This window comes from Eptatretus burgeri, chromosome 12 (genome assembly GCF_056783735.1).
Source record: "Eptatretus burgeri isolate ZD-2024b chromosome 12, Ebu_testis_v1, whole genome shotgun sequence".
In the NCBI taxonomy this organism is placed as follows: domain Eukaryota; kingdom Metazoa; phylum Chordata; class Myxini; order Myxiniformes; family Myxinidae; genus Eptatretus; species Eptatretus burgeri.
The window spans coordinates 21,511,872-21,534,365 of NC_140972.1; the positions used below are offsets into that span (position 1 = coordinate 21,511,872).

At 42.4% G+C, this 22,494-nt stretch overlaps 1 protein-coding gene across 2 annotated transcripts in view; it reads left to right on the plus strand.

Moving 5' to 3' along the window:
* PLCE1 (phospholipase C epsilon 1) overlaps positions 1-22,494 on the plus strand; it is a 184,378-nt gene that overhangs the window by 47,144 nt on the left and 114,740 nt on the right. For both annotated transcript variants that reach the window (XM_085849796.1, XM_085849797.1), the window contains exons 2-3: positions 13,425-13,477; positions 16,961-18,710. In XM_085849796.1, coding sequence (XP_085705922.1) covers positions 16,992-18,710 — 1,719 coding nt within the window. In that variant the 5' untranslated portion in view covers positions 13,425-13,477; positions 16,961-16,991. The remainder of the gene's footprint in view (positions 1-13,424; positions 13,478-16,960; positions 18,711-22,494) is intronic.

Genomic DNA, 22,494 nt, shown 5'->3' on the forward strand with positions numbered 1-22,494 from the left:
AATGGCTTCCTTCTTGCCATCCTACCATTTAGGCTGGACTTGTGGAGTGCTTGTGATATTGTTGTCACATGCACAAAGTGACCATTCTTTACCATAAAGGCATGCAGCTCTTTCAAAATTGCCATTGGCCTCTTGGTGGCCTCTCTGATTCGTCTCCTCCTTGCTTGGTCATCCATTTTGGAGGGACGGCCTGATCTCAACAGGGTGGTACCCAACGCCTTCCACTTCTTAAGGATTTTCCAATACAGCTCAAAGACACTTCTTAATGCCTTCCTTGATTGTGCTCTAAGGGATATTCAATGGCTTTGAAAAATATTTGATATTCAACACCCTGAAGTTTGGTATGATTTCACAAAAGTTTGAGGGAGTACTTCAGTGACAGCACAACACGTGACAGACGCTGCTCAGATATATATGTATATATATATCTATATCATGACATGTATGGGACCACCACACATACATGACTGGTGCGTGAAATAAGCAAATCTTTTCCTGGCAGTCCTCTCGTCATGTATATGTAAGCGGGCTATGGCTTGAGTCTGGTATTAAGAGCCAGCATGGCCGCAAGAGGAGACCTCAGTGACGTAATTGATGGGGCATAATTGTTGGTGTGCGTTTGGCAGGAGCTTCGGTGATAAAGCTGTGCAAATTGCTGATGTGTCATGAGGAACTGTCTCGTTGGTAATGTTAGCCTTGGAAAAGGATGGAAAAACCTCATCACTCAGAAGGGAACTTCAAAGGGTGGGATACCATAGCTGGGTTACTCTGTGCAAACCATTTATAACACCTAGCAATGCCCATTTGTGGGTCCAATGGTGCAAGGAGCATAGGCAATGGATTGCCGAGCAGTATAAGAATGTGATTTGGTCTGATGAGTCATCACTCACCATGTTCTTAATGAATGGATGTGTGCACATGTGGTGACAGCCAGGGGAGCTCTGTAGCCCCGACTGAGTAGCTGGTTCCTTCAGTAAAAGGTTCTGGCAGTTCCATGATAGTGTGCAGCATGGTTTCCTGGCATAGCCTGGATCCACTCATTCCATGAGAAGGCAGGGTTTATCAAACGTGCTTGAGACGGCAGATTTCTTGGGTTAACCGGAGTTCGTCCCTTCGGGTGGATGCCTGGAATGTCCGATCTCTCAGAGAGGATGATCACCTGTCTCTTATCATCTGAGCTCAAGTGTTTGAACATCGGTATTGCAGCGCACTCCGAGGTTCGGAGACCGAATAATGGCGAGATCATGGCGGGTGGTCACACCTCCTATTGGTCTGGTCCCTCTGATGGTTACCATGCCCAAGAAGTTACTGTAGCTGTGTCCAATTAGCTGACTCCAATGATAATTGAGGTAACACTGGTCAAGAGCATATTATGAGACGAAGGATTCGTCACTCCTTCGGTTTCATTTCCCTGGTCTCTGGATATGCTCCGACTGAGGCGAGTGACCTCACCATGAAGGACACATTCTACGTCACGCTCGAGTCTGTGGTTGATCAGTGCCCCAGGCGAGATACTCTTCTAGTCTTGGGGGATTTGAATGCACCGACTGGAACTGATAGGGATGGTTATGAGACATGTGTTGTTCCCCATGGGTCTGGAAGTGTGAACATGAATAGCACTAAGTTCCTTGACTTTGCAAGAAGTCATGTACTTAGGGTGGCTGGTTCATGGTTTCATTGCCCACATGCACTGAAATGAGCTGAACTTGGTATTCCAATGCTGGTGGTGTGGCAAAGGAGATTGACCATGTTCTTGTTGATGGTTGCTGTAGGATGATCTCAAACTGCAGGGTCTCGGGAGTACTCAGGTCCCCAATGCCGACCACAGGCTCGTTGTGGCAACTCTGAGGTTTCAGCTTAAATTTGGGAGATTGGTACCATTGCAGCCTAGGCTGGATGTTGGCAAGCTCAAGGATGAGAGGGTAGCTGAGTTTGTGAAAAGGTTGAGTGGGGATTTTGAGGGGCGGGGGGATCTGGTTGCTTTGGGGAATCCTGAATAGTTCTGGACTGACTTCATGACCGCCAACCTTGATGTTGCCGGTTGATGTCGTGGAACTTACCATCGGGTGGAGAAGAATTTTGTCTCTCAGGGGACACTGGATACCAATGACCGATCACAGGGCCAGGCTGAATGGCAGAGCTGAGCTGTTCAGGGAGCTGAGGCATAAAACTGTATGTGTGCAAAGACGGCCTCTTTGAGAGGTGATTAAGAGGTGCGCTAAGGAGAGGTGTGCTAAGGAGGTGGACAAGGAGGCCTCTGTGTGAGGAATCTGCGAGGAGGTGGAGCATCACCTGTGGTCGTGATTCTCATCCTGCTTAAAGGGGAAGTCGCGCATTGCATTCCAGCACGCTGCATCCTGGATCATGTTTAAAAATGCTGCACCGTCCTGGTTGCTTATAATTATGGCTTTCATGGCCACAAGAGGAGACCTCAGTGAAAGAGCAGTGATTGTTGGAGTGCATTTGGCAGGAGCTTCAGTGACAAAGGCAGCTCAACTTACTGATGCTTCATGAGCAATGGTGTACAAGGTGATGTTGGCTTGGAACTCTGAGGGAAAGGCATCATCAGCAAAGGGCAACAGTGGGCAGAAGCGCTTACTCCAGGATTGTGATGTCCATGCATTAATTTGAAGTACAAGGCAAAGCAGGCGAGCAACTGCAGATCAATTGACTAAATTTCAACTTAGGGTGTGAGCAGCCAGTTTCATCAAAAATGGTCCGCCGAGAACTCCACAGAGCGGGATACCATACTTGGGTTGCGGATCACAAACCGCTCATCACATGTGGCAATGCATGCACACTTGCAAGTGTAGACAATGACTTGGTAGACAATGGACTACCAAGCAGTGGAGAAATGTGATATTATGGTCAGATGAATCGTCCTTCACCATGTTCTCGACAAGTGGGGGAGTGCACCTGTGGCACCACCCTAAATAATTCTACAACCCTGAGTGCTTGGTTCCAACAGCGAAGGTTGTGGGGTGCATTTTCCTGTCATGGTTTGGGTGCAGTCATTCTCTTAGAAGGCAAGGTCAATGCCAATCGCTACTTGATTGTACTGAGTGATCTTCAACCCTTGCTACAGCATTTCTTTCCATCTGGGAGTGGTGTCTCCCAGGATGAAAATACCCCCATCCACAGAGCACGTGTGTTTGCCTAATAGTTTGATGAGCATGACACTGATTTTATCCATACGTCATGGCCTTCTCTGTCACCAGTTCTGAACCCAGTCGAGCATTTTTGGGATATTCTGGAACGATGCCTGAGACAGCGTTTTTCACCTCATCAAAGAGGTGAGTTGATTGACTTTCTTGTGGAAGAATGGTGCCTCATACCTCCTGCAGAATTCCAGACTCCGGGGGAACCTATGCCACTGCGCATACAGGCCGTACTTGCGACATGTGCTGGCCCAACGCCCAATTAAGTGACTTTACATTGGTGTTTCCATTTGTATGTCCACTACCTGTATACACACACACACACACACACACACACACACACACACACACACACACACACACACACACACACACACACACACACACACACACACACACACACACACACACACACACACACACACACACACACACTTTGAGACCTTCCACCCTCTATGTGGGCTCCGCCCCACCTTCTGAAACCCGCTTATGGAGGTAACGATGAATGACGCACACGGATGGAAGCTGCTCCTTTTGGTATAGATTTTGTTTCATTGGCACAACATCGACAAAACCATGTATGTGAAGAGTATGTACAGAACCTGAAGCTATTGAAATTTTCAAACACTATTTCAGTAAAAATATTTTGTATAATAAAAATGGACATTGGGTTTAAAATTAATTTCTCCCAGTTGATAAGTGAAGATTTTTTTTTTTAAGTTCAAAGCCTCTACGTTTCATAATTCAACGTGAAAAATATAGCATTGATGTGCATGCATCCAATATTTATTGTTGGAACCATGAAACGCTGATGCAACAGCTTTACTGTCATATTTTGATTGCCATCAATGAATGGGCTGGTAGGATGGCCTACACTTTCGCACACTTGCCTCTGAGCTGTCTCACCCGAGTTAGAATCTCGACCCAGCTATAAACTCTCGTCCTGGTGTTTTGGACCCAGGGTGATTTGTCAATTTCTGAGTAGTACATCGGAAGGATGTTAAGCTGAAAGACTGGACAGTGGTGGACGTTAAAGATCACATGCTGTTTTTAGTAAAGAGTAAGTGTTGTCGTCACCTTAAATTACAAATTCGTGCCCTGATTGACCTGTTGGGAAGGCAATGGCAAAACATGCAGCATATAACCCTTGCCAACAGACGACTTCATCAGCACTGATGCTCTGTCAAGAGTACGACACATTGATGAAATTTGAATCAACACACAACAGGTTGAGTAAAATATTTTAAGTTGATTTAAGCAGAAGAGAGTCAAAAGGCACCATGAAAACAATTTGGTAAGATTTCGAAAAAGGACATACCCAAGTCGTTCTCTTTTTCGACGAACTTGAACACGCTGTTTTTCTTTTCTTAAACAAAGGTTTGCTTTCAAGTTCTTTTGGAGATGCATTCGTTTATACCAATCATCTGCTTTCAGTCATTAATCTTCAACTGCTCTTTTAACGAATGACTTTTGTGAAGCGATCCACTGAAAATGGAATGTCTGGTTGTGGAACAAAAAGGGCTTTGAGAGAAGAGTGACATTTGGGACAAATAAAAAGCTGTTAAGACGATGAACGAGTTTCATTTTCTTTCTAGTCCAGAGATTTAAACAAGAAACCGTTAAACTTTGCATCCAATCGTCCTTGTGCAGCGGGGTACTATTTATGTTGGACATTCTTGTATCTGACTGTTTACTCATTAAGATATATTAATTTTTACTCATTTGCCAATGACGAGAGTGAAACCAAATTGCATGTACATGTATGACGTGCTCTTTCGATTATATACCTTGGCTTTCCTTGTGTGCTGAACAGCTGTGTTCTTAAGTCTCAAACTGGGATGTATAGAAGTATGTGTTGCTATTTTGGAATGGTGCTTAAATTACTGAGCTTGCATGCTTTTCCCTTGGACATTGTGGCATTTTGTAATTTCTTGGAGAGGGATCATTTTGTAAGCACCGTATTTTGTGAATGCCCCTTTGTTTTTTTTCTTCTGACTTTGTTACTAATGTTTTACTAACCAGTTTTCATTTACATTCTTTCACTCTGTGTGCTTTTCATGTAACTTGTATTTTGGGGCACTTGGATAAAAATGATGAAATCTAATGGACATGTTGGTTGCACCCTTTTGGTCTGTTTAGATCCTTTATAGTGTTTTAAGTTGCTTAAGCTGGAAAAGACGGGGCTGATAAACAAGGGTTTGGTGTATTTTAGTTGGGTTAGGGTACCAACTGATAATGCAATAGGTCATAGGATAACAAGTTTTTGAAAGCAGCTCCAAGACTCAGCACATTCTTGCTAATCTCCAGCTTTTTACCCCTCAGCCCGAATTGGGCTGTAAAAGGGGTATTGTCGTCACAGGCGTTGTCCGGGCGTCCATCCGTCTGTCAACTTTTGGTTTCCATCAATTTCGAGGAGAACGCCTTGTCCGATTAAATCCATTTTTGCAGGATGTGTTGGGGTTGAGTAGAGGAAGGTTCCTTTCGAAAATGGGCACGCTGCGATTTTCAATGTGGCCTCCATGGCAGCCATCTTGAAATTGGTTTCCATCGATTTCGAGGAGAACGCCTTGTCCGATTAAATCCATTTTTGCAGGGTATGTTGGGGTTGAGTAGAGGAAGGTTCCTTTTGAAAATGGGCGCGCTGCGATTTTCACTACCCCCCACGGTAGCCATCTTGAAGTTTTTTTCTTGAAGCCATTGATTTTCGATATGACGTCCAACGTGCTCTAACTGACTGCATCATCGTGATATCACTGCTTCCTTTTACAATGCATGGGCTGAGGGGTTACACCTGCTTTGCGGAGCTATTTTGTTAATTTTTAGCTCACCTGCAACGTAGTTCCGGTGAGCTTATGGGGATGGCTTTTCCGTCCGTCTGTCCGTCCATAAACAATTGCAACTTCTTCTCTGAAACTACACATGTGATTTTGATGAAAGTTTGCTTCAACCCCTTCATCACCCGGTATGTACCAAAGTTTGTTCACGGCATTTAAAAAGTTTGGTCCTAAGAGGGTGTACGGGGGCTTGCCCAGAAAAATATGTTTGCTTTCTTCTTAGAAACTACACACACATAACTCCGATGAAATTGAGTGGGGCTTTGGGGGGAGGAGGAGGGGAGGAGGTGGGTGGATGGGTGGATTGGTGGGGCTGTTCCCAAAAAGAGGTATTTGCTATAACATTTGTTCATTGATACATTTTGCTGATTCCATCGCACTTTGACTTCCTACTCGGTGTCATTATTCTTTCAGGTGAGCATCCAGGGATATTGCCCCTGTTTTTATTTCACTTATCTTGCTATCATCAGGAAATGATGGTAAAATGTTTTTATAATCCCACTAATTAATCTCACAATAGTCTCCATTACATTACCTTACCACTCGACTTGTCTGAGCACAGCCAATGCAGAGAAATGGTGCTTGTAATAGTTTGTCATATTATAATAATATATACTGCATTAATACCCCGGTTTATGTCATTTCGCAAATACGAAGTCACGCTATTAATACCACTTCTCGATATTCGTTGTCTCAAATCACACTTATGTCATTTTAAAAGCCATACCTGTTTATTATTGAGCGTTTTCAGAGCTTACAAGACTGGTAACGATGCCAGAATACATCACTAAAATACCAAATCGAGAGATTGCAAAATTGCCAAAAGAAGTACTGTACTTTGTTTCGCACATAAAGAAATGTTAAGAGGCATTGTAAAAGTGTTATTCATCATATGGATGCTGTTGAATGTGCCCTTTATGTTGCTGGGTTATTAAGTTTTTCCTCCGATCGATAAATATGCCCGTTGAAGATGAAAATGTACCACCACCTTTGACCGCTTCCTGAAGAGGTTTATTACCCTCGCCGAAGGATTTGGAGAGGGTATTGCATTTGGTTCCATTTGTCTGTCTGTCTGTCTGTCTGTCTGTCTGTTTGTCCGCACAGAACTTTCATGTTTTTCTCCGCAACTGCTTGTCGGATTGAGACGAAATTTTCACCATTGGTGTGACTACTCATGTATAATGTTTTAGTGATAATTTTGACGACGTAGGTCATGTGATGTGGCAGCCATATTGGAAACACGGAAAAACTTTGGACCTCTGTATCTCTGAAACCCCACCAAGGAAAAAATTTAAACTTGGCACATAGCAAGTACTTGGGAATGAATGTGATGTTTTTTTATTTTTTAATGATGTCATCGCTGCCCTCGTTATGACGTCATTATTGCATATGTAGAACGCCACATCCAATCAGTATGAAATTTTTTGGGGGTCATTTCGGGATAAAATGGTGTACAGAAAAAAAAATGGTGACATCATCAGTCACGTGATCTGGCAGCCATATTGTTAAAAAAAAAACTTTCAAAAATCTTCTCTGAAGTGGCTGAACAGATCGAGGTGAAACTTTTCACGTATGAACACCTGTCCATGAGGAACAAAAGGTTCACACACATGATGTCATTGGTCACATGGTTTGGTAGCCGTATTGCATTTACCTGAAAACCTATAAAAATACACCACTCAAAAGAAGTCCTGGTTAGGGTTTGCAATCTCATATTGCTCTTTTACTTGTTTTTACCTGTGACATGTTGCCGGTCAACAAGAGCTCCACATGGTTGTTGTTGTTGTGTTTCTTGTTGAGGGTCGATTTTTGAAATTTGCACTTATTACTTGTTACTTGATTCCACCCACCATGGCACCCAGACAAAATTATCTTGCCACCATCTTGGTTTTCTCGTGGGCCAAAGATGTTAGGACTGTAGGCCTCTGCTGATTAGACACTGCCCAGGTTTGTTGCGTCAGATTTCCATTCGCTTTATTTGGGTCGAGTGTTACTCATGATGAGGGCCCCTGCCAAATCTAATCAATGTTGAATAAAAATTATCAGTAAAGTTTAATCGAGCCCATCACCATGCATGCATTAGTAACGTGCCTCCAGAATAAAATTATGTAATTTTTAAATGGCCCAATATTGAGTTAAACAATCCGTGACCTTGTGACAAATCAGCTCGTTCTGATACAACCGTGGTGGTGGCTGACATGGATGAAAGGTGTCGAGTTGATCTTTTAATAAGCACATCAAATGTGTGTTTCCCAATCGGCCGTTACTGGATTTTGTCACAGGTTGTGACCACAGTGCGGTCATTACCCTCACTGAAGGAGAGGGTATTGCGTTTTGGGTCTGTTTGTTTGTCCACACAGAACTTTGGTGTTTTTTCTCCGCAACTGCTTATCGGATTGGGACAATTTTTACCATGATGCGACGACTTGATTAGAATGTTTTCATCATAATTATGATGTCATAGGTCAAGTGGTGTGGCAGCCATGTTGGAAAAATGGGAAAAACTTGGACCTCTGTATCTCTGAAACCACACCAAGGAAAAAATTGAAACTTGGCACATGGCAAGTACTCCTAAAGGAGGAATAAATGTGATTTTTTTGATGACATCATATCTGCCTTCGTTTTGATATAAATGCAAAACTACATCTGTTCAGTAAGAAAAATTTTGAGGGTCACCTCGGGATAAAATGGTCCACAGAAAAAAAGATTTGAAGCCGTCATCAGTCTCGTGATTCAGCAGCCATATATATATATATATATATATATATATATATATATATATATATATATATATATATATATATATATATATATATATATATATATATATATATATATATATATATCCTTCAAAAATCTTCTCTGAAGTGGCTGAACAGATTGAGGCAAAACTTTACACATATGACCGCCTGTCCATGAGGAAAAAAAGGTTCACACACGTGACATCATAGGTCACATGGTTTGGCAGCAATATTGGATTTACCCTAAAACGTATAAAAATCCTCTTCTCCAGAATGGCTGGATAGGTCGAGGGGAAACTCACACAAATGTTACCCAAGCTTGGGTGTACAAGTTTGCTTTGGAATAATTGATGGATCACATTGTTTGGCAGCCATATTGGATTGAAAAAAATATATATAATGATGTTTTCTTTGGAACTGCTTAATCAATTGTCATGAACCTTCACATTTATGATCTCGTAGTGATGGGGAATACATGTTTTAAATTTCAACTTGATTGGACGCATGGTCTGGCAGGCAGTATTGTTAAAAAAAAAATTCTGTGGCTTATTTTTGTTTTATTTATTTATTTATTTATTTATTTGAGTGTAGGCTCAATTGGCTGTGCCTGAATGTGTTTTAGAGTAAAGGAGTAGCAGCTGAAATGTGAATCCTATCCAGGTTCCTCCTGATGACTTCATCTTTGCTTTTTGCTTGTTTGGACTCCTGATGACTCCAACGCAGGACTGTACCGATTTGGTCTTCCATTTGATTTGACTTGAATTTATTTTAATCCCATTCTAAATTTAATTGAATAATAATAAATAAAAACATTGTGGGTCAGGTGTCCAATCAAAGCAGGACGTCTTGGTACCCGGTCATCACTGCCTGCAGTTATAAAGTAGCAGTTCTAATTATGTCTCTTATTAATTACGTAACACACCAGAACGCAAATAACACACAAAATACACCACTCAAAATAATTCCTGGTGAGGGTCTGCAATCTCTGATTGCTCTTTTTCTTGTTCTTGTTATTTTAATGTTTTGTAATTGTTTTTTTTATTTTTTATTTATGCATGTGTGTACTTGAATATAACTGTGAAGAATCAAAAAAGGAGAGCATTGCTGTTAAAAAGCAAAATATAATACTGTACTTCAAGTGGTGACATTAGGAATGCATCCCCATCCCCCCCACTCCTTATTCCATTAATTCTTATGAGAAAAACTGCTTTGATTTTCGTGTTTTCGATATTCATCACACATTTCAAGAACACATCCCTGATGTAAACTGGGGTCTTACAGTATAATAATTTATCAAACTATAATTTGAGAAGCATCTGCTTGTTTGTGTGTTTGACTTCTCCGCACTCCTGAGCCAATGCACACGATTGGAAACTGGTGGTTGTATTTCGGGCGTGTTCCACAATTTTACATGATTTAAAAAAATTCAAAAAAAATCATTGTCCCAGGGGTTCAAGTTGGACGGTGCACCTAAAAGAGCTGTAGATGCCACAGAATCCAGGAGAGACAATGCTCGGTTGCCTGCCCATAGTGCCAGCCCATTGAGCACCAGACAAAGGCCTTGTTCACTGTGTAGCTCTGAATTTTTATTTTTTATTTTTTTTCCAAAGGAAGTTTTGGATGGAAGAAGGCTGCCCAGTCTCTGGCTGGATTTGGAGGCCAGCTTTGCTTTGTGGTTGGTCCAGGAGAGGTCAAGGCTGACAGTAGGGTAGAAGTTCAATGCCTATAAGTTCAAGAGACTGAACCCCTTCCAGTGGCTGATCATGGAAATAGACAGTTGTGTTAGTTGAATGATCCCTCCAGTGAGACAGTGAGATTTTCCAGGATTTAAGGACATGTTCCATTTATCGGACCAGCATCAAATCAATTCCAGATCAGTCGAGTGACGCAACAGCAGCCTGTCTCACAGAGGGATGAGGGTACTGTATGACACAATGTGAAGTCATCTACAAATAGAAAGAGATGGTTTTTCACAGTGTCAGAGAGGTCACATGAATAGATGAGGAACAAAACGGGGTCCAAATACACTGCTTTGGGGATCTCCAGTCATTACTGGGAGAATGGAGTAGAGGGTTCCATTAATAGCAACATGTTGACTGGATGACTGGAGGTAGTTTGAAACTCGGGGATTAAGGTGACCTTGAATGTCACAGGCAGAGAACCTGGCAAGCAAAGCAGGATGCCAGACTGTATTGAATGCCCGAAATGTGTCCGAGATGCTCCTGATCTCTTGATTGAGATTTAGGGCCTCCAACCATTGCTAAGAGAGGACCGACGGCATGTCCAGAGCTGTGACGGAATCCAAACTGATGGTCATAGCTTGAAAACAGGAAACATCTGACATCAGCAGCAAGGATTGATTCGATGACTTTGCTGATAATTGCAATCTAGCTCACTGGTCTGTGCTTAGTTGGGTCTAATTGGACCCTTTTTGTAGATGAGGTGGTGTTTGCTGACTTCCATGCAAAGTGGAGGTGGCCAAAATATGGCAGATAGAGGGAGGGAGTAGGATAATTGCTGAAAAAAACAGATAAATCCAGATTTTGAGGTGTTGTGCTGAAAGTTATTCATGGGACAAGTGGAGGGACACTCGGTTAACCCCTTTTATTATAATGTATGTCTCAACTTCAGTTTCACCATCTCTTCAAACCCATGATGTATTTCTCCATTCCTTGGATTGGTTAACAAGTCAAGAAAGGTATTGACAATGGGGCAGTTCATGAAGCCTTCTGACATATTCTCAAGTCATTGATGGCTACACTGTACCGCCCAAAGGGCTACCACAACATGCTAGAGCAATGATGTGCACATCCCATGTGGGCACCACTTCACATACCTTGGAATGTCCTCACTTGTAGAATTAATGGAAGTTGCCCACTCAGGTTAGCTTCCCATTTTGAGAAAGCAAGCTGCTTGACCACTTCTACCTCTCCATAAGAGTCAGTGTACCAGGGCCATGAGGATTATGGATATGACAGCCGCATGCAAGACTGAATAAACTTATGCATGAGAGAAAGCAGTCTTTTGTGTAAGTATTCCCAAGTGGAATCATTAGGTGCTTGCTACTTGCTCTCACCTGTTTGACGGAGGTGAAAAATGCTGTCTCAAACCAGGAGAGAAGATGGTGGCCCAATCCTTTAGAAAGAGGGCAATTCCTGCTGGTAAGCTTGTGCGAACGGCCATATTCTGTGTCACTGAGGCATCTCCCTTTCCATAGCCAAAGAGATATTTCTCCCTTTCAATAACCAGAGAGGTATGTGCTTTCACAAGAAAGAGTCATAGCCAAGCAGGGCAAAATAATTGGAGAGATTAGATGAAAGTTGTCATTACTTGGTCCAGGAGGGATGATGTACCAGTTGCAGAAATTCAGTTTGGGAAGTTTACAGTTCTGATCAGACCGAGTCATAGAAGGCCTTTGATGCAATGTTATGGCTTGTTATTGCTGAGCCAACACCCAGCCATCTGACATCTTCACGATTGAGGTCGCCACAGATGAGGAAATTTTTTGCTTTGCTCTTGAGAGCACCTATATACACAGTTCTCATGAGTACATGTTTTTCAGAATAAGAACACAAACGTGCCAGACTTGTGCCAATCGGTCTACGTCCACTTATTAATCTTTCATAAAAAGCCCCCCCCCACCCCACCCTCTTCATTCTTCAATGTTGACACCATGTTGATTTAAACCGGGGCTGTTTAAGGTTGTTTTCAAATCATTATGAATGGTCATTCTTTTTTTGTTATTTAAAAAAAAAAAGAAATAAAAGTCAAGAGGGGCACAAGAGGAACAATATTACGTGTGTTTATTTTTTTATATTGTAATTGGCATACCATGTGCTAACTCTGTTTACGTTGAAATGGAACACACAATTGAGCAAACACTACAACACTGACAAAAGCTGTTCCTGGGTGTATCATCAAGAATGCAAAAGGAGTAATTGTCCCCATGCTTTTTGAAACAAAACTGGGGATGTTGTAGTCTGTCTTTCTCCCTCAATCACGCTATATCCTCCTAAATGGTTGTGCAGAAATTCACCAAACTTGTTAGTTATGATCACTATGTGGCGTGAACGCGCGAGAGCGGTATCACCTTGGCTCCACCTCCTGCAGCCAGGCCAAACTGTCATGTACCAAGAAATGCAATTATGGGCACATTTTAAAACTTTTTAAAAATTATATTTTGTATATGCAATCAACAGTTGGGAATGCATGAAATATGTAACGATTTTTGGGGATTTTACCCCTGGTTCCTGCCCCAGGGGATGGGGACTTGTGGTCAAAATGGGAAAAAGATTTCAACTCTATTTGATATTTGGTCTCCAAAAGGACCATGTGGCACAGATCTCCTCATGTCTCTGTTCCCCACTGTTTTGTCCTTCCCCCTCCCGTCCCTCTTGTCGCCTGCTCCCCTTGTTGTATGTTCTGTGTGTTAACTTTCATACAAGCCTCAACGGTGCATCCAAAAAAATATACAGTATATTCCTGGTGGAACTTGTTTTTGCCATCTTTCAACTTTGATTCAGGTGGGAAGCATGGGCATTTGCGATGGCACGCCATCAAACTGACTTTAGTTTTTATTTGTCTCCTGTATAGTGTGTAGGTATGCAATTGGATAATTGTCAATGCAAATAGTTTGGCTAACTTTTATTATCCTAATGTTTAACAATTTACTTTTGTGGTTATGCCGACAGATGCAGGAAATGAATCATTGTGGTTTCCAAGACACCTGAACAGCTGCATTAAGGTAATAACTTCTCTGAGTCAAGGTAATTCAAATGCCTGTGTATGGTTTGAAATGGCAAAGGGCTTGCCCTGTGTAGCTTTTTTTGGTTGCTTTATGCAGCTTCCTTTGGCAAGAAGAGCATGGGAGTTAATTTATTTAATAATTCTAGCCACCTGGGGTAATTGACTTGGTAACACCTGATTGGTTATTCCCTCCAATTATGGGTAGGAGATGTGATTGGGTCTTGTTATATATATATATATATTGAAATGTGACATCCACACTCCTCCAGCCAAAGAAGCTGCATAAAGCAACCATAGAAGGCCTACGCAAGGTAAGCACTATGCTGTTTCGAACTCTTCCCAGAGTTTCTTCACAACTATAAAGACGTTCACACATAGTACACACATGAAATCCCAATGCTACACACCCCCTCAGCTGCTGGACCAGTTTCATCGCTTATTGGCGAATCGTCAGCGATGCATAACAATGAGGCTCCCAAGCCTGTACCTTGTGTTAATGCCAAAAGCAGTCAATATATAAATAAAGAAAGACCCACCCACATCTCTCATTGTTATACATTGCTGTCTGCGCTATCGCTGATGATTCGCCAATAAGCGATGAAACAGTCTGGTAGCTGAGGGGATGTGTAGCATTGGGATTCTCATGTGTGTAGTGTGTGTGAATGTCTTTATAGTTGGGGAGGAACTCTGGGAAGGGTTCGAAACAGCATAGCCTTTACCTTGTGTAGGCCTTCTTGGGTTATGTACATTGTGAATGTCTGCAGCTTTAGTGTAACCCAGATAGGGTTTGAAAGAGCCTTACCTTGTGTAGCTTTTCTTAGTTGCTTTATGCAGCTTTTTTTGTCTGGAAGAGCATGGGGAATAAATTCTGGAAATCACACCACCAGGGGTAATTGATGAGGTGGTTTGCCCAAGAAAGATCATGGATGATAGTGGGACCCAGGAGTTTGAGTGACTGAACTTCCTCAAGAGGATTGTTAAGAAAGAATCGGTGGCAGCTCGGTTTGCCATACGGTCCTTTTGGAGAGAGAGAGAGAGAGACACAGACAGAGACACAGACACAGACAGAGACACAGACAGAGACACAGACAGAGACACAGACAGAGACACAGACAGAGACACAGACAGAGACACAGACAGAGACACAGACAGAGACACAGACAGAGACACACAGACACAGAGACACAGACACAGAGACACAGACACACAGACACAGAGACACAGACACAGAGACACAGACACAGAGACACAGACACAGAGACACAGACACAGAGACACAGACACAGAGACACAGACACAGAGACACAGACACAGAGACACAGACACAGAGACACAGACACAGAGACACAGACACAGAGACACAGACACAGAGACACAGACACAGACACAGAGACACAGAGACACAGACACAGAGACACAGACACAGAGACACAGACACAGAGACACAGACACAGAGACACAGACACAGAGACACAGACACAGAGACACAGACACAGAGACACAGACACAGAGACACAGACACAGAGACACAGACACAGAGACACAGACACAGAGACACAGACACAGAGACACAGACACAGAGACACAGACACAGAGACACAGACACAGAGACACAGACACAGAGACACAGACACAGAGACACAGACACAGAGACACAGACACAGAGACACAGACACAGAGACACAGACACAGAGACACAGACACAGAGACACAGACACAGAGACACAGAGACACAGAGACACAGAGACACAGAGACACAGAGACACAGAGACACAGAGACACAGAGACACAGAGACACAGAGACACAGAGACACAGAGACACAGAGACACAGAGACACAGAGACACAGAGACACAGAGACACAGAGACACAGAGACACAGAGACACAGACACAGAGACACAGACACAGAGACACAGAGACACAGAGACACAGAGACACAGAGACACAGAGACACAGAGACACAGAGACACAGAGACACAGAGACACAGAGACACAGAGACACAGAGACACAGAGACACAGAGACACAGAGACACAGAGACACAGAGACACAGACACACACACAGAGACACAGACACACACACAGAGACACAGACACACACACAGAGACACAGACACACACACAGAGACACAGACACACACACAGAGACACAGACACACACACAGAGACACAGACACACACACAGAGACACAGACACACACACAGAGACACAGACACACACACAGAGACACAGACACACACACAGAGACACAGACACACACACAGAGACACAGACACACACACAGAGACACAGACACACACACAGAGACACAGACACACACACAGAGACACACACACAGAGACACAGACACAGAGACACAGAGACACAGACACAGACACAGAGACACAGACACACAGAGACGCAGACACACAGACACACAGACACACAGGCACACAGACACACAGACACACAGACACACAGACACACAGACACACAGACACACAGACACACAGACACACAGACACACAGACACACAGACACACAGACACACAGACACACAGACACACAGACACACAGACACACAGACACACAGACACACAGACACACTATATATGTATATATAGACCCACCCACATCTCTCACCTGTGAATGGAGGGAATAGGCAATCAGCTCTCACTTAATCAACTAAACCCAGGTGGTTAGGATTATATAAATAATTGACACGCACACTCCTCTAGCCAACAAAGCTGCATAAAGAAACCAAGAAAAGCTACACAAGGTAAGGCTCTTTCAAACCCTACCTGGGTTACATGACAGCTGCAGACATTCACAAGTAACACATGTATGAGAATCCCAACCATTGGAATTCTCATGTATGGGTGTCAGGACAAAGCATGGAATGTTTAGGATGTCAGGCCAAAGCAATGCCATCGTTGGGGTTCTGCACCTTCCGACATTGCAATTATACAATATGTATTCCAGCAAGATGTTGTTCCCAACAAAACAGCAATTGTGGTGAAGCAATGGCTTGTGACAGTGGAGGTTGAGTGAGCGCTTGCATCACTGAGTTTGCCAGCTCAAAGTCGACATTTTGATATTGTGGTTGTACGGGATAAAAGAACGGCAATGAAGAAACTTGGCTAAATTATGGTGAATACTACCAAGCATTTGGAACGATATTCCACAATTGCATTTGGATAAATTGGGAGCATGATAACATGTAATGCTGTTTGTAAAGCAATGGGCTCACATGCAAATTTATAGTGCATTGTGCAACTTTTTTACTTTTTGTATTCTGTGGGACAATGCATTCACCATCTCGTTGCATATACCCATTGTTTGTGACTCGTGTAAGTTATGGTTTGTGTGTTTCCATGATTCTTTCCCATCCTGTGTATCCACATGTAAGCATCTGTGAGTTTGCCACCACTGCATTTTTTATTACTATTTATTTTATTTATTTTTGCAATTTTGATGATGCTTATGCTTGTACGTCTGACAGAATGCCTCATTAAATTGGTAGCCTGGACGGCATGAGAAGACCACAAGCTGGTGGACCTTCAGGATATAAAAGCCATCAACCTTTGCCATTGTCATCTTCACTCCTGAATCGTGGCAGTTGTGCCCTATGTGATGGAAGAAAGCGGGAAGGCTACATTGCCAACCCATGTCACATGGATGTATGCTGTAATCGGCCTTTGTACAAGACAAACGTGAAAACATGTGATCGTGATGGTTTACACCACACGGTGGACAAGAAAGTTCAGGATCAGTGTATTAGTGGACTTCCCCTTGCCTGCCCAGCTGGCATGCCACAATGTTCTGACAGTTTGGTGAAACATCCCCAAGCTCGAGGTCTTCATGCATGCCATGGTTATGAAGATGTGAAAATCAATCAGCATCGTGGGCTTGTCACAAGTACATCTGCTCCTCCATTATATAGAGGGAATTTTGGTCGAATTAATTTTGGCATGCGTAACTTCACTAACTCTCCATCATGCAATGCTTCAATGAGCTCCTGCAACAGCCCACCCGACTACTTTAGTTATGGGAAGGACATTCAGATGTGCAATCGCAGCTTGGACAAGCACACTGAACGCTTCTTGTGTGTCTACCTCGTCAGTGCCAATGTTTCCAGTCAACCACAAACTCCTCCTCCATCCATGCAATGTGCTAATGAACATGAAGGTACAGGAAATGATGCTAAAAATGTCAAGCTTGTCACAGCCATTTGTCCTTCCCAACCAGCCCGCCCATTGACAATTGGATTTCGGGACATGCAAAGAGAGTCAAAGGATCGTCTTCAGCTCGATGTCTCCCAACATGACTTTCCATACGTACCTTTCATTGAAGACAAGTTGGTGACCGATGTGTCATCATCAAATAAATTGCGTCACCATTCTCTTCAGCAGCCATCCATCGATTCTAGAAAATGGTATGCTGCTGAAAGGAAACAACTGCGGCAGTCATTGAGTGCAGGTAATGTCAGTCAAAATAACAGCAATGCAGGAAAGGTTTTCAAATCTCAAGTTTCTTTCAATACAGGAAACATGGCTTATTATAACATGCCACATGCAGCGTGCTGCCGTTCTAGCCAAATCACAATTGAGCATCCTGGACCAGTAAAATTTCGACAAAAGTTTACTCAAGGACTACTGGGTTCCCCAGATGAAGGCAGTTTGGTGGATGAACGGCAAAGCCGCCAAAAGCAGAGGTCATTGACTGATGACCTTGTTGCATACCCATCACAGATCACTCGCTGTGTTTCAGAACCTCATAACTTTCAAATGCTTCTTCCTCGCAATGCCCTATTGGAAGAAAGCTATTGTGGCGAGGTTAAGCAGCGACTGCAAGAAGGAGATTATCAGCAATGCCTCAGTGTGGAGTCAGACCACAGTATGAAAGATAATGACAATATTTCATCAGTGCGAAACCGAGGAGATCGATCTACTGTGATCATCCGGCGCTACATGCGGGGTGACCAGGAATTTAAGAAACCTGTGTACTCATTTTGGCGTACACCTTACGGTCGATTTGGGACACGAGTGCAATATGACTCATTGCAAAGACGCAGGAGCAATCGCTGTCAACACCTTTCTTTAAAACTGAAGGTTCTGAAAAAGCACAGAACAAACATAGTACCTTCACAACAGCCTGGTTCCTTAGGATCCATATTGGATTCCTTTAAGTGGCTGCCTGAATGTGCCCTCACCCTGGTGGGTGATGAAAAGAAACGGAGCAAGGTTGGCCAGGTGAGAGACCTGTTAAAAGAAAGTCATCAGGAATCTGTTAAGAATGTGGTTGAGATTGGGAAATGCACAAAGAGAGTACCTGCTTTCAGCAGAGGAAAACACTATCTATTATTGACTGAGAATAATGTATATAATATGATTGACTTTTAGAATATAGTGTCTAAAAAAAGGCTATTGATACTTATTTTATTGGAGGATGCTGAACATGAACACAATCGCATAGCATGGCAAATAATCGTTTTGTGACTACCCTTCAGCTGTATAATATACGAGCAGATAACTCTGTTCCACCGGGCTGTTGCAAGTGAATTACTTTCCAATAGTGTGTGGAATATTTAAAGAGTTTGACAGCATAATGGGAGGGACTCGTGGCAATTCCGTGTGATGTAAAATATGACTACGAGTCCTCAATCCCTTTCTTCAAGTCCGTATCCCTTCCCCACTCCCAACTACTGGTCCGCATCCCTCCCCCCTCCCTTGCAAGAATTGACACACAGACTGATTAGATCTGTAGCAATCTCAAGCCAATATGGAAGGTATCACTCTGCTTTCGAATTTTTCATTATTTTTATTCATTTATTCCCCCTAACACCCCAAACTATTTGGGGGTATTAGGACAATATGCTAGGCTGTGTGACATCAAGACCTTTCACTCACCGAAGGCTACGTTCACAACTCTCCAGGATTCTGTGTGCAGTATTGCTTCACTTTGTTTCGGATCACGTCAAATAAATAAATAAATCAATGAAAACCCGCTTTCGATTCGTAATCCTCCCAACTCATTTTTTGTCACCTCCAACTTGCCACGGATGGGCGAGTAAAGAGTTTGAGGTTCTGTTTGTTGGAGAATTTGTTTGTTTCCAAAAGAATGAAGTTTTCTCAGTGAAGTAAAATGGACAAAAAGAAAAGTATTGGGTCGCCGAAATAGGTGACCCTTATTGTCAGTAATTCTGTCTGTTTGTTTGGATGTTTGTTTGTTTGTCATCAGCATAATTGGTAGTAAACGTGGGCCGATTTTGACCAAACTCGGGTGGTAGGTACATCTTATGACCTAGTGCTTTGGGAATTGTGATGGTTGCTCGGGACGCTTTGGTTTCCAAGCAACAACCGAAAAACCTTCAAAATCGGTACCGTTCACGCGAAATCAATTCCGAAAGCCATTATCCCACGTAGGGTTATGAAATTTGGCACGAATGATCTACAGGTGATGCTCTATCAAATATATTCCGGGTTTTGTGATATATGGAATACTTTACCTCCTGCTCGGCGACCCATCGCCGCCTACCGGCTTGTTTATTTATTTATTTATATGATTTTCTTTTACCAGCATACTAATTACTAACTGTTAAGGTTTCGAAGGAAAGTAAATTGTTGGAAAGGTAATTATACATTGACAGAATTGACTGAATAGTTTGTAATATAAATTTTTTTTTTTACTTCCGGTAGACGTGCAAACCAATGATTCTGAGCATATACACCACATCCACAACAAAAATTAATACAACTCAAAATTACATGAATAACCTTGTATTTGTAAACCTCCGTCTGGACTCAATAGCTCTTAAATGAAGTATTGGTTCAAGAAAAAATATTTTCACGAAAAAAATAAGTGACCACTATATTTGTTATTGTTGTCTGTCTGTCTGTCTGTCTGTCTGTCTGTCTGTCTGTCTGTCTGTCCTGAGCATAGCTCTGTGGGTTTTGATCCGATCCTGACAAAATTTTGGTGGGTGGTTTATATCATGATCTAGTTGTGTTTTCCTGAAAATGGGCGTGGTGCGCCCATTTTGGGCGGAGCCACGCCCAAAAAACGTGTTTTTAGGGGGTAGCCGATTTCAATTTGCATCTTCTCCTTGGGGGTTTGTCAAATCTGACAGGGTTTCCGGTATGTGGTTAGCCCAATGGCACCTGCATAGCCCCACGGAGCTCGATTTTTCATTTTCGTCCCAAGTTCAAGGCCACAAGGTCACGAACTTAGAAAATTGCGAATTGTGTTTTTAGGAGGTAGCCGATTTCAATTTGCATCTTCTCCTCGGGGGTTTGTCGAATCTGGCAGGGGTTTCAGTATTTGGTTAGCCCAATGGCACCTGCATAGTCCCACGGAGCTCGATTTTTCATTTTCGTCCCAAGGTCAAGGTCAAGGTCACAAGGTCATGAACTTAGAAAATTTCGAATTTTGACATAAAAATCATACGACTGCCCAAACTTTGAGAGCTAGGATGACAATATTTTTTTATGCATAATCTTGAGGTCATTCCCCACCTAAAGTCTTGAAACCATTTTTCTCTATTTCGAACACCTTGCCCGTGGCACCCCCTTCAAGTTTGTTTTTACGCTGATTTCATCAAAGTATGGATAATCCGAGGAGTGCGAAATGCCATATAGCCTATATGACGTTGTATTGTTCCTGGAATGTTCCAGAGGAAGTTTTGCACCAAAGGTCATAATCCTTGACCTTTGACCTTTAAAGTTCACAAAGGTCAAAGTTTAAAAGTTGTGGGAATCAAACTGGGATTTCGACCTTCTTCGACGAACTAACTCCATTAAGCTATAGTACGTATCCTGTTTCCTTATTTTAATGTCCACAACATTGTTTTATGACCTTTAAAGGTTATGCAAAGGTCAAATTTTGAAAGTTGTTGAACGAAACTGGGTTTTCGACATTTTGCAGGGAATAACCTGTCACTCGTACCACATCATGTTGATCATTTTTATAACTTGGTCAAACATTATCACATTGTCTCATCCTTGACTTCTGAAACAATCTACATCATCAAATACCGCTCGTGAACCATCGTCGTCTTCAGACTTTTCATTCAGCTCAAGTAATTTTACGTTGACAGAATTGACAGTTGAATAGTTCGTGTTGTTATATATTTTTCCTTGCGGTAATGTGCAAACCAACGACTGAGCCTAATAACGAAAATGAATACAACTTGAAATTGTATGAATTACAAGTTTTGTATATCTCTGAATGCACTGTCTGGACGCAAGAGCTCTTAAATGAAGTATCCTTCAGCATTGCACGTGCTGTGGTTATGACATTTATCCCACTCAGACACAATTGGGCAGCTTGCATTTATATATCGATAAATAATTATACGAAGGCAAGTCAAATTTTGTGACAAATCTTCAGCTATATAATATATTATATGAAGGCAAGTCAAATATGAAGACACTATTTTTTTAAAAGCATATCCACACACTTCTGCCATCACTTTAGAAAGTTATCTGGAGGCCCTCATAGAAAAAAATAATAATAATAGAGGTTGGTTGGTCCCTGATCGATTGCAACACCACCATTTGGACCTTGTCACAGACAGGATTTTGTGGATTACTAAGTCTACTGTACAATGAGACACATCTACAATAGTGGCAATGTCTATTGATAAATGCTTATCCTTATGGGCTGCTCTTTCGATCTTGACCACATTTCCCTCAGTGGCAGCAGACGGTGGTCTCCCAGGCTATTAGTTGTTGCACACACATGACCATCATTTTAGAAACCGTTCACAACATTCATACCCATTTCTCCACAGCATACAGCTTGTACCAGATTGTGAAATCATTTTCCTAAGTATATCAGATGGTTTGACACCTTAAATAAGCAGAAACCTGACTGTTCCTAGCTGATCTGTTTCAGTGCACTCAGGGGCAGCCATATTAACAGCATGATTATGAGCACTACATGTTGGGAAACTGGGTACTAAGGCGTCAACAAATGACTCTCACTTGCTTAAATATGCCTTCAATCCTGAAAAATCTTAGTCTTACCTTATCACTC